This window comes from Mytilus galloprovincialis, chromosome 1 (assembly GCF_965363235.1).
Source record: "Mytilus galloprovincialis chromosome 1, xbMytGall1.hap1.1, whole genome shotgun sequence".
NCBI classification, from domain to species: domain Eukaryota; kingdom Metazoa; phylum Mollusca; class Bivalvia; order Mytilida; family Mytilidae; genus Mytilus; species Mytilus galloprovincialis.
The window spans coordinates 76,495,728-76,509,629 of NC_134838.1; the positions used below are offsets into that span (position 1 = coordinate 76,495,728).

The following is a 13,902-nucleotide window of genomic DNA, read 5'->3' on the forward strand; positions in this document are numbered from 1 at the left end:
AAAAAAATTATAGGTGATCAGAATCAAAATTTCTTAAAACTGAATTACAGTTTCTTAAAAGTAAACATTTTAATCCAGCTTTTCTAGCTGAGAACAGTTCCATAAGAAATGTTTTGTGTGTATGGGGTAGCAAGTTTTATGGTTAATCTGAAAAATGTCTTTAAATAAAATATCACTTGGAAATTTATTTTAAATTTTCCCTATATATGAGTTTAAATCTAAGCAGGGGGTTTAAAATCCAAGTAACTTTATTGATAAATCTATTAGAACCAGAAATATTTATAGAAATTTATTAAACACAAAATTAATTTTATGTATTTCATTTAAATTCCAATCATTAAAAGATAAGTTTGTGATTTTCAATGGAAACTAAATGAGGGGGAAATATGTTTACCTTGTAGGGAAATGGTTTGATCCCTGCGTTGGTCTCTCTTCCCTACACAGCAACAGAAAGGATACTTAAAAATCATAGCACAATAGTATCTATATCCTAGCTAATATTCTCACAATGTGTTTTGAAAATGCACTTTAATATGTATTTTTATCAACTCTAATAAAACTAAAAATACAATAAAAAAAACCAAAAAACTGCTGATTTTCATCTTAATATTTTTTTTGAGCAAAAGTTTTTTTAACACCAACTTTTCTGTATTTGATCATGTCTTACTGTTTTATCAGGGATATGAAATACATTTGAACCTGACCAGACTTTTAACATTTTCACATCATATCAACATACCAAATAAATTTTTCAATAATTGAAGTTGTGTAGTCTTTTTTTATGTTTGTTACTGAATTTCAAAATGAATTCAAATGATTTGTGTATTGAGTTCAAAATAGTAAGGCATGGTCTATATAATAAATATACACATATAACTATTTATATTCTTGAAATATTACAAACTTTGGTGCTCTGCCCTTTGATTTTGATCTTGATCTGTGCTTTGACCTTGACCTCTTTCTTGACCTAAGTATACAAATAAAGAAATTTTTAAAGATAATATGGTGGTTTGCATTATTAAGGATATAAAGATAATTTAAGCTACCTACCATATTTTTACTGCCAAGTAGGCAGGATACACTAAACTAATTTTTATTTACAATGTGACAGCATCATAAAACTTGACAGACATTATTGTGTAGTCATTGAAATCTCTTGACCGTAAATGAAAAGAATTTTTAGAAATTATGAATTAAATATAACTTGATGAAAATGATACTCTGCTTTTGAATTATACTAATCGGTCCAACATACCTAGACCTTTTCCTACGTGACCGAGACCCTGAACGTTTTCTGGACCTTGACCTTTTTCTTGATCTTGATCTTTTTCTTGACCTTGATCGTCTGGAAGATCTTCTACGAGATCTTGAGCGTTTTCTAGACCTTGATCTGGAACCTCTTCGTGACCTAGATCTTCGTCTAGATCTAGATCTGCTACGCGATCTGTCATCTGCAATATAAAATTTGAATTGAATTTACGTCATTGATGCTTTAATGAAACATAAAATTATCTTATCAAGGCTCCTGACTGAATATGAGTTTCAAAAGTTTTTTTCCTATGAATTTGGTGGTTCAAAAAAAGCAAGAATCAACAAGATGGTATCTATGCTTAATGAAAAGAAGGACAATCTCAAATAACTTTCTTTTTAGTCTCTAATCTGGAGCAGGATATGCATACCCTTCCAGACCACCTGTGATCACCGCTAGTTTTTGGTGAGTTTGTGTTGCTCTGTCTTTAGTTATTTTTTGTTTACTGTATTTTGTGGTCGTTTTTCATTTAGTGTCATGGCATTGCCAGTTTGTTTTCGACTTCAGAAGTTGAATATCCCTTTGGTATTAATCGTCTCTTTCAAGTCAGTCATCTATTTTTTCTTTTTTATAAGATTTTGATATTTCCTTCTATTTATAGTATTATACTTAATATTACTTACATGGATCATCTACTGCAGCTGATATGAGGGACTGGGCTTCTTTGACTTTCTTCATTGCTTCTTCTATGTCCCTTTGTTGAGCCTCTTGAGACTTTGTTAAGGGCTTGATGATACATGTATTAGAATGTGTTACTCTGAAAATCAAAAGGAAATATAAAATCATTTATTAAGTGTATACCAAATAATAATTTTTTTTTAAAATGTATTTCATGTGAATGGTCATTGAGTAAACTCAGTTATTTTACATACTTTAAATTCAGAAACTTTATTATTGCGAATGATAAACAAATGGCATTGTGATTTAATAAACAGCTATTTAATAGAAAATAGTGAGAAAGAGTCTAGATGAGCTGCAAGGAAACCTTCAAGTAAATGGAAAGAAGGTGAACTACAATTATACCTCACAGTATAAGAGAAACAGGTATGAAAGGAGCAATGAAACCTTGTAGTATTAGAAAAGTAGGCGAGTTGCAAAGATACATTTTAGTACCACTGAAGATCGTGTAAATAGGCTGCAATGACCTCATAATATGAGCCATAAGGGAGCTGCAATGATACCTCATAGTATGAGAGAAGTACTCACGTGATAGGTTTATTCTGGAACATTACACTATTGTAAGTAAGAGCAGTGGCCACAGATCTCTGGTCAGTAAATTCTACATAACCAGATACTACAGAACTACTGGGGTCTCCAGCCATCCTCACATACTTCACTTCTCCTACTTGGGAGAAGAATTGCAACAGCTGATCTGTAGATGTCTAAAATATAAAATTATATCTTTATATTTATATTACTGTACTTAATTTCTTGTTTTCAATACCATTTTGTTCTGCATTCCATTTTCTAACATTGATTTTAATCCCAGTATGATGTCATGCTGATTTTATATAAAAACCTGTTTTATCTCTTTTATTTTCTGTCACTGAAATGAGACCATACCCTTTAATTCTAAACTCAAAATTGACACCAACAAACGAACACAAATATGATTTATATGTTAATATTTAGATTTATATGTTAATATTTCGATTTATATGTTAATATTTCGATTTATATGTTAATATTTCGATTTATATGTTAATATTTAGATTTATATGTTAATATTTAGATTTATATGTTAATATTTAGATTTATATGTTAATATTTAGCATTACATCTGCATTTTGTACTCCCATGATATCAAAACTATAAAATTCAAAATTATCTTTTCTTGTACACTTACAAAGAATTAAAACATGGTTTTATTTATTTTTTGTTATTGCTAATAATTAGTCTTCACAATGCTGTATATAAGAACCAAATGTTATGGTTTTAGAAAGGTTGGCACCTGTTAAAACTTTAAACCCGCTGCATATGTTTCCACCTGTCCTAAGTCAGGAACATGTTGTTCAGTGCTTGCTGTGTGTTGATGTGTTTCATAAGAGTTTCTCGTTTTATTGTTCATATAAATAAGACTGTTGTTTTTCCTGTTTTAATTATTTTATTCTTGTCATTTTGGGAACCTTTATAGCCTGCTGTTCTGTGTGAGCCAAGGGTATGTGTTGAAGGCTTTAGAGCTTGGAACATCAATCAATTCTGACTATCAACTTACCGAAGGATCCATATTAGAAACATAAACTGTTCTCCTTATTTCTTCTATCTTAGATCCATCTGTTGTCCCAGGTAGAGCTGGATATTGTGGCAGACCTAAGGCTGTCAGGCGAGGGTCGTGTGTTGTTATTACTTGTGCTGAACCAACACCACTCATCTAAAAAGATATGTTAGAGTAAACATTTAACCAGATTTTTTTCTTCTGCTTTTAAAGAATATATGATCTTCACAAGTACATGTACACCAGAAAATCTGTGTTTTGATGGGGAAAAAATCAGCACTGCTTTCACTCAGGTTAAATTGAAGTTTTAAATCATGTTAATAACCAAAACAAGGATATTTCATAAATATTGAAAATATTTTATTTCAGGTTTTCAAAAGTAGTTGCAATTTTGTGGGCTTTACTTTAAATGCACTAATATTAATGTAAAATTGAAAATAAAACACTTCTTTATGAAATCAACTCATCTTTCAACAAAAAATCGATTATTTACCTGACTAATAACATTACTAGGCCATGTAGGTTGACCAGGCATCAATCCTGCCATAGCTGATGGGGCTAGCTGCAATGCTGTCTGTTCATCTGGAATTTTACCTGAAAAGGAAATAATACTACATACAATGGTTATTCTACTAACACTCAGCATTCACTTTGTCTTTATCAATTTGGTTTTCATGTCATTTTTTTTTTCTTCTTATATATAAATTTTGCACATTTTTCACTGTTCTTCGTTTTGTTGGTCTATTTTTCTTTTTCATTATGTTTTGCACATTTTTCAGTAGTACATGTATTTACCTATCATTGTCTATTCTAGTCTATCTGTATCTATGTTAACCCCATCCAGACCCTCATGTGTCTATCATCTGTCAAGAACCTCATCATTGGTTGTCTGAGGTTATATCTTTTTAAGTAATTTTTTATATTTTGAGAATTAAAGTATGTTCCCTATTGGAATTTAAAACAAGAATTAAATATTGATTACAAATGTTTTTATATTTTGTCAATTTATTCACACTCTTTTAGACTCATTAAGAGCTTGAAGACTGAGGTCTAGTGTTGAACATTGTATTTAGACCTCTAGATATGGTTTTGCTTTTTTACATGTTTATCATCATCTTATTTTTATCGTTTTCTTCGTAATAATTGCTCATAGAGACAATAGGTTGACAAGTTTGTACCCTATCGACATACCTACCAAAAATTTTCTTTTACCATACATGCCATATAACTATTCAAATTATATATACATGAAATTTAATTATCTATCAATATTATTCAGTTTATATAAAATATAATGTAAGAATGTAAAAACAAAAAAATCAGTTTTTTTAATCTATCAACCTACCATCCATGACGGGCACAATAATCATGGCTTTATCAATAAAGACTGTGTTGTTAAGATGTAATGCGACACCTGTGCTCTGAGAATCCTCAAACTTGACATACACAATCTTTGTTACAGGTGCTGATACTGCTCCCTCAGGAGAGCTGAAATACGAAGTTAATGAATTATTATCACAATAAGTTTTTATTATCATAAACATATACAAAAGGCTCAACTTAGTCCAGTCTTTAAGCTTAAGCATTCAGGCCCACTAACCTAGGTTTGTAAATTAATAATCTGGCCTGAAAGACTTCCTAATACAGGCTATTTGAATATATACATGTACATGTACAAAATGGTCCAAAATTTCAGTGACGAACTTGTAGTATAGTTATCAAAGGTACCAGGATTATAATTTAGTACGCCATAAGCGCGTTTCGTCTATATAAGACTCATCAGTTAAACTCATATCAAAATATTTATAAAGCCAAATAAGTAGGAAGTTGAAGAGCATTGAGGCTATCAAAGTTTGTAGTGGGCCTGTAGGCTTAAGCATAAAGCATAATCGAATATGTTCCTTATGTCGTAACTAAAAATCCTGTTCCCTTTTCACAAATGTTACCTAACAAACTAGGTATCCAGTCATTCCGGCCCCAAACTGATCTGGCCCAAAGTCAATCTGGCCCCAAGTTAATCCGGCCCCATAATAAAAATTTAAATATGAATAAACTATATTAATTTAGGAGGAATTTGTGACAAATTTTAACAGTATAACTGGAATTTGCAAAAAGTGCAGTTTGTGGGATCGGCTTGTACCGTTGTGTAAATAACTATTAGTTATTACACAAGATGAAAAAAAATTGAGAATGGAAATGGGGAATGTGCCAAAGAGACAACAACCCGACCATAGAAAAAAAACAACAGTAGAAGGTCACCAACAGGTCTTCAATGTAGCGAGAAATTCCCGCAACCGGAGGCGTCCTTAAGACTTGTTAAGATCACAGTCAATTGAAAGAAAATGCTAATTACTGATGGTTAATGTTTATGTCTGAATTCTTTATATACGTTTTAATATAATTATACCAAATAATCTTTTTTTTTACCATACACCTATTACATTATAATAAAAATCATAAACATTTATGAATTACAATTAATATATATCTTTAATTTTATTCCATATAAATATATTTTTTATTGAGGCCAGATTGACATGGGCTAGATCCACCCGAAAACAACAAACTAGACTATTTACCAGGTCTGTAATAATATGAGCGACATGACGGGTGCCTCATGTGGAGCCGGATCTGCTTATCCTTCAAGAGCACCTGAGATAACCCATGGTGGGGTTTGTGATGCTTAGTCTTTAGTTTACTATGTACTATTATTTGTGTTTGTATTTTTGTTGTTTAGCCATGGCGTTGTCAGTTTATTTTTGACCTATGAGTTTGAATGTCCCTCTGGTATCGATCACCCTCTCCCTTGGCCTTAAGTTGAGTTCATGTTTTGACCTACACAGAATAACATTGCATTCATGTAACAACTTTTCAAAAAAGTCTAGCAGTCAGTATGACAAATACAATTTAACTAATATATGAAGAAATTTGTGCTCATGGGCCTCTTTATATTATATTTATAAGGAGAACGGGAAAATTATCTTGCTCAAATTGTGTTGAGCTGAAACTATTAATTACACAGTCACTTGTTTCTATCCATGGTAATTTCCACTATCCCCCCCCAATGATAGAAACAAGTACCTGTGTTACAATGGATACATATAAGGGAAGACAAACACGCCGCAGAAAATTATAGACCAGTCTCATTAACATCTGTACCTTGCAAACTACTAGAACACATCATATGCAAGCACATTCTAAAACACCTTGATAAACACAGAGTCTTAACATCACTTAATCATGGATTTAGATCTGGTTATTCATGCGAAACACAACTGCTAGTCACCTTGCAAGACTTCATGAAAGCATTTGACGCCGGTCTACAAACTGACATTGCAATCCTTGATTTTTCCAAAGCTTTTGACACTGTGCCACACAACAAGCTATTATCAAAAATGGAAGAATATGGAATCCGAGGACCACTTAACAACTGGCTAAATATGTTTCTTACACAGAGGAAGATGAAAGTTGTAGTAGAGGGGGAACAATCTGAAGAAGTAAAGGTGGACTCTGGAGTTCCACAGGGAACAGTACTTGGACCATTACTATTCTTATGTCACATAAATGACCTCCCAGACACTGTCAAGTCATCAGTACGGCTGTTCGCCGATGACTGCCTACTGTATAGAACCATCAAAACAGAAAAAGACCACAAACTGCTGCAAGAAGACCTAGCAAACCTAGAAGATTGGGCAAATAAATGGAGTATGCGATTTAACGCTAAAAAATGCTATATCTTGAGCATCAAAAACAAAAGCCAGAGATTCTACACTCTCAACGGCCAAATACTCCAACAAGTTCAAAACAACCCATATCTAGGAGTGCAGATTTCAGAAGACCTGAAGTGGAGCACACACATAACAAATGTTGCAAAAAAGGCAAGTTCAACCCTTGGCTTCCTCAGAAGGAATTTAAGATACTGCCCGCAGGAATGTAAGAAAACCGCTTACATTGCCCTTAGTTAGATCAACAATGGAATATGCGGCAACAGTATGGGACCCCTACAGTACAATAGATGCAAACAAACTGGAGCGTATACAACGACAAGCAGCACGCTTTATAACAGGCGACTATAAAACCAGAGAAGATGGCTGCGTAAGAACTAAAAGCCAGATGCACTAGCCAAAAACTTATATTTTTGTACAAGGTGGTTGAGGGATTGGTACCTGTTATCGATCCAGACGACTTTTTAAAATCAGCCAGACCAAGACGAACCATCACAGCGAAAAAGTTCGAAAATTACCAGGCAACAAACATAGTGGAAAAACAAGTGAGGAACAATACTAGGTGCTTTGACATTCCCACCAGTAAAACTCAGCAATACTCAAACTCATTCTTTGTGTCCACAGTTATTAACTGGAACCATCTTGAGGACACTATTGTGCGCGAAACGAGCGTTGAGAGCTTTAAAGCTGCTCTCACGAGACGTCAGTAAATCGACGGCGCCTTCACCCCGTTGTATTAAAGCCAGAATTGGTAGCTACGACGTAACCATACAGATACAGATACAGATATGTAAATATTTATTTATTCTTACTCAATGGTGGGATACATTTTAAGATCGTCTATTCGCCCGATGTATGCAAATAATGTCTTCATTTGATCTTTTGATGCGTTCTGGGCAATGTTAGCGACCTGGATAACCTTTGTGGTTATCCGGTCGTCTTTCCCCGCCATCGTCACAGTTTTTTCAACAGAATATTCTCAGGTGGAGTAGAAAACGTTTCCAAAATTGATAAAAATGGACGCCTAAACGGGTTACACTAATGACTGGACCGAATGACAGGACCGAATGACAGGACCAAATGAAAAATGCTAATAACTTTTTCATTTCTCAAAGGATTGATCTCAAATTTGAAATATAATAAGATTTCATCATTTGATATATAGATTTAAAAAAATAAATTAAAAAAATTGTAAGAAACTTTAGAAAACGTGACTTGACCAACTCTGGTAATGACAGGAGGTAAACGGACAGAAAGTCACAGGACAAAAAGTCACAGGACATAAAGTCACAAATTTGGTAGGACAAAAAGTCACAGGACAAAAAGTCACAAATAATTTGTTGACAATTGTTTGAATATATAAGAGAAATATCTTGAAATATTTACTTTTTAATACATATATTCAAATTAAAGTTTAGGAAATGTGTTATTATACTTGAAAAATTAAGATTTATTTAATTTTAATCATGCAGAAGATATATTTCTTGGCACCATGAAGCCATTTAAGTGTCAAGCCACTTTGACATTTTGTTTTTTTAACAATTATTTGATTATCTTTGATATATTTTTGATAAATTTTGTTTACAAAGTTGGTATATATACAATAGTTCAAGAAAAATACAAAAATATTTTTGTGGAAATAAGCTGTTTTTCTTTAAAGAAAATAATCAGAAAAAATGAATTGTGACTTTTTGTCCTGTGACTTTTTGTCCGTGACTTTTTGTCTGTGACTTTTTGTCCTGTGACTTTCTGTCCTACATTCTGACAGGACCAACATCGACAATGACAGGACCAAATAAAAATGCTAATAACTTTTTTTATTTTTCAAAGGAATTATCTCAGATTTGAAATATAAAATGATATGTCATATTTTAAAACCAAAATGTTATAAAAAATATAGATTTTTTTCAAAAACTTTCGAAAACGTGACATGACCATCGCTGACTGACATGACCAACCTCGACAATGACCGGACCAGGTGAAATTGCTAATTACTCTTTTATTTCTCAGAATATTTCTCTGAAATTTGAAATATGTGAAGATTGTGCCATTTTATACATAAATATAAGAAAAAAGGAAAAAAAAGCTTGCTGTAATGTGACCTGGTCAACGTTGTCAATGACAGGACAATCCTCGACAATGACAGGACCAAATAAAAATTCTAATTATGCTTTATTTTTTGTTATAATATTCCTCTCAAATTTGAAATAATGACAATTTAGACCATTTCGCACATCATATAAGAAAAATATAGAAAAAAACGTATTGAAAGCTTGCGGTTATGTGACCTGACCAACATGCATCGGCTATGATCTGGCCGATGAAACTGAATCATAATTTCTTTCTTATTTTACTGAAATTGTTCAATTCTGATCTATAATAAGTAAGATATTTCTTAAAAATTCAGGAAAATATATTTTATGGTGGTTAAAAATCTTGACCTAGCTGCTAAACGTATGTTGGCGTAGTTTAAGAGATAGTTCATTTAACTAAAAATAAATTAAGATTTATTGAATTATCATCATAATATTTCTTGATATCATGAAGTCCAATTTAAGCCACTTTGGAAAGGTATCAAACCTTTTAAAGTAGTCCGTGAAAATGTTTGCTTCAGTATATTTTATGAAAATATTTAAAAACTACCAAGAAATCATGCATGCAATGGTCGGGCATACTTCAAGAAATGTTTATTTGTTTATTATAAGAAATAAAACTAACAAGCAACTCCTGCATTTACTCGAGCATTCCTTAAGTAATGCATGGAAATAATTATTTACTGTTCTGAAAATATTAATAAAACTACGACATGAACTATTATGTGATTTTAATTACTGTCATCACAATCTTTATTGGATATATCAACTTATTTATGGCTTATGTCACATCTTTTGTTTGTATTAAAAGATTAGATCTTATTATATCTTAAATCTGAGATAATTCCTGTCATTGTCGAGGTTTGTCCTGTCATTGTCAGTGTTGGTCAGGTCACATTACAGCAAGCTTTTAATATTTTTTTTCTATATTATTCCTTTCTCTATGTATAAAATGGTTAAATCTATAATTATATTTCAAATTTCAGAAAAATATGTTTTAGAAATAAAAGAGTAATTAGCAATTTCATCTGGTCCTGTCATTGTCGAGTTTGGTCATGTCAGTCAGCGATGGTCATGTCATGTTTTCGAAAGTTTTTGAAAAAAATCTATATTTTTTTATAACATTTATGTTTCAAAATATGACATATCATTTTATGTTTCAAATCTGAGATCATTCTTTTGAAAAATAAAAAAGTTATTAGCATTCTTATTTGGTCCTGTCACTGTCGATGTGGGTCCTGTCATTATCAGAGTTGGTCCTGTCACGTTTTCTAAAGTTTCTTACAATGTTTTTTATTATTTTTCTTAAAATCTATTTATCAAATGATGAAATCTTATTATATTTCAAATTTCAGAAAAATATTTTGAGAAATAAAAGAGAAATTAGCAATTTTATCTGGTCCTGCCATTGTCGAGGTTGGTCATGTCAGTCAGCGATGGTCATGTCACGTTTTCGAAAGTTTTTGAAAAAATCTATATTTTTTTATAACATGTTGGTTTCAAAATATGACATATCATTTTATATTTCAAATCTGAGATAATTCCTTTTAAAAAATAAAAAAGTTATTAGCATTTTTATTTGGTCCTGTCATTGTCGATGTTGGTCCTGTCATTGTTGATGTTGGTCCTGTCATTACCAGAGTTGGTCATGCCACGTTTTCTAAAGTTTTCTTACAATTTTTTTTAATTTATTTTTTTAAATCTATATATCAAATGATGAAATCTTATTATGTTTCAAATTTGAGATCAATCCTTTGAGAAATGAAAAAGTTATTAGCATTTTTCATTTGGTCCTGTCATTCGGTCCTGTCATTCGGTCCAGTCATTAGTGTAACCCCGCCTAAACTGGTTTGGTATATTTAGTAAAATTTTGTATTGCGAGCTACGAAAAACAGTAATGGTACCAGACCTTCCTTTAATGTCGTAATTGGTATTTTGACGTAATTGTGCATTATCCTGCTTTTATATATCTGGTATACAATTAAATTATAAGAAAATCAAAATCCTTAAAATGAAATACAAATGCTGTATTCATAAGTTATATGAAAGAATGTCGTTTTAACGTGTTCTTTTACGGCATTTGTTAAAATTGCTTCCGGCGACGTTGAAAGCAAGGAACTTCGAACTTTTTCAATCTTTGCATTTCACACGATCAGGAAAAGGTTAATGTCAATTTAAATCGTGTTTATTTGAAGTATGTTTTGTTATAGTATCTTAAAATTTACGTTAATTGTCGTTCAGATGCAAGAAAACATGGAAAAAGACGGTTCATCTCAAGACTCAACACCGTTGTGTCGTTGAAATATAACTAAAATCTGACCAAAATGCTTTCGAGTAGTTTCGTCCCCACAACCAGGTCGGCCACAGGTCGATTCTGCCAGTACAATACACCTTATCGCTAATCCCGGCTGACCCAGCCGCTTGAAATTTTGACGCATACAACAATCACTTTCATTGTTGCGTCAGATATTTTGTTTTATAACGTCAAAATTTTACGGGAACCTGTGTGATATCCAGTAATGGCGGACAAATAGCGATAAGGTGTATTCGGCCACACTTGTTTATATGGTTCTTAACTTTGTTTTCTTGTTGTATTCAATTTATATGGGAAAAAGGGCTCTTCACGGTTAGTTCGGCCATATTGGATAGGGGGCAGATTTTTTAGAAAGAGGTGGAAATAGTATGAATGTATGGGAAATCCTATGCGTGTTTCCAAGCAACTGCTCTGTTTTAATGATGTTTTCCCGTATTTTTCACACTATTTTTACCTCCATTATGAAAATCTGCCCCATATCCAATATAGCCGAACTAACCGTGAAGAGCCCTATTGGTTAAAGTTAGTAATATTAATAGTTCCATAACTATTCAAGTATTTCTCCTAATACCAGCCATGTACATACAATTTCTTGTCAGGTTACTTCCCCTATATTGCAGTGACATTCGGCTGGGTTGGTGGTCTATTGGAACTATAAATAGGAAATCACTTGCCAGTTTTAGAGCAGTCTACCGCTACTACATGTACAATTTGAAGTGAGATGACTTTGGCTCACACTTTAGGAATTGTTACAAAGGCGAGTGGACCAGCAATGCAACCACTGTATATAAATTTTTAAATAAACATCTTGTTAATACATTTATGTAGTTAGTTCTATATCCTAGAACTTGGCTAGACATGGTAGACATCTAACAAGAGTGATCCTTAATACCCAACTAACTAGTTTAATGACTCTGAAATTATAGCTTATGCAAGTAAAGAAATTTTGATCAATGTAGGGCATTTTGGCCACACAGTAAAGTGACACTACCAGTTGGGACAAAGTTTATTTTTATAAAGTGAGGGGGAAAAAACAATTTCTAGAAACAGATGTAAATTTTTTAGGAAACAAATGGAATTTTTTTTTTAATCATATATTTATTTCCTTGGATACAAATATGTGTGTCAGTATATGAATGTTACAAAGTGATAGGTCATACATGTAGACCAGTTTTAAATTCCTGTTTGTTTTACCTCTCATCATCATGATCATAATTTTCTGTTTGCTGATAAACATTTCAAGGAAATGGTATGCTTATTTTAGGGAAATTTGATACAAATTTGCTGGAAACCATATGCTATTAAGTTATGTTGCTTTAGAAAAAAATCAGAAAGAAAATGTGATTTTTTTTTTTAAAAGCAAATTAAATTTTATGTTTTTTTCAATTGTCATCATACATTTTGTCATAAAATCGGTAATCTCTTTCAAATTTGCAGGAAATCATGTGCTCCTTTTTGAAGTTATTATATCCAAATTTGATAGAATTGATATGGCATGATTTATGATTTATCGAAAAATCTGGAAAAAAATAAATTCTAAAATCATGTAGAAGATTTCCTCCTTTTAATAAAAATCCAAAAGAGGAAGAACATTTTCCTTCTTTTGTTCAGCATCACAGTGGTATAAACCCAATTCAACATATTTATGCTTCCTTGAGCATATTTAAGATATGATGTTTTTTTTCAAATGTTTCTGAATGTTGTTGTGTCCTTTATGTAAGGAAACAAGATAAAAGTTGTGGAAAAATCTAAACATAGATGCTTCATTAAAATAATGTAAGAAAGAAGATAAAATTGTGGAAAAATCTGAATGTAGTTGTTTCATAAATGTAAATCCAAAGATAAAATTGTGGAAAAAACATGTACATGTATATGGTTTTTAAAATTGATAATTAGTCTCAAGCTCAGAGTTCGCGAAAAGTGGTGGTCCTCAGCATTTTACCACCAAAATTTTACATAGGACTTACACAATTTTAGTATTTTTCAATAGAATTAATAGTGAGGACCAGTAGATTTTTTTCAAGGACCACCAGGGAAAAAAAGATTTCGCGAACTCTGCAAGCTGTTTGGCTTCATTTTTAGACTGGTTTTGATTGGAATTTGTTTCCGTAGGTAATGGTTTTTATTCACAGTTAATTAGCATTGAATACATGTACATTACAATGTAGCTGTTGATAGTAACTTTCATTATAGATATTGCTATTATGTCTTTGAACTCTGTGATTGTTTTAATTACAAGTATTGGA

At 32.0% G+C, this 13,902-nt stretch overlaps 1 protein-coding gene across 32 annotated transcripts in view; it reads right to left on the reverse strand.

Annotated features, from left to right (window-relative positions):
• LOC143084201 (uncharacterized) overlaps positions 1-8,278 on the reverse strand; it is a 28,873-nt gene extending 20,595 nt beyond the window's left edge. For 26 of the 32 annotated variants that reach the window (XM_076260627.1, XM_076260784.1, XM_076260773.1 and 23 more), the window contains exons 1-9: positions 8,062-8,278; positions 4,870-5,012; positions 4,018-4,118; positions 3,525-3,680; positions 2,516-2,691; positions 1,933-2,066; positions 1,256-1,451; positions 905-967; positions 395-436 (exon numbers count right to left, since the gene is read on the reverse strand). In XM_076260627.1, coding sequence (XP_076116742.1) covers positions 395-436; positions 905-967; positions 1,256-1,451; positions 1,933-2,066; positions 2,516-2,691; positions 3,525-3,680; positions 4,018-4,118; positions 4,870-5,012; positions 8,062-8,201 — 1,151 coding nt within the window. In that variant the 5' untranslated portion in view covers positions 8,202-8,278. The remainder of the gene's footprint in view (positions 1-394; positions 437-904; positions 968-1,255; positions 1,452-1,932; positions 2,067-2,515; positions 2,692-3,524; positions 3,681-4,017; positions 4,119-4,869; positions 5,013-8,061) is intronic. The other 6 variants (XM_076260790.1, XM_076260756.1, XM_076260770.1 and 3 more) reach the window with 1 other exon arrangement.
• Positions 8,279-13,902: the final 5,624 nt, after the last annotated feature.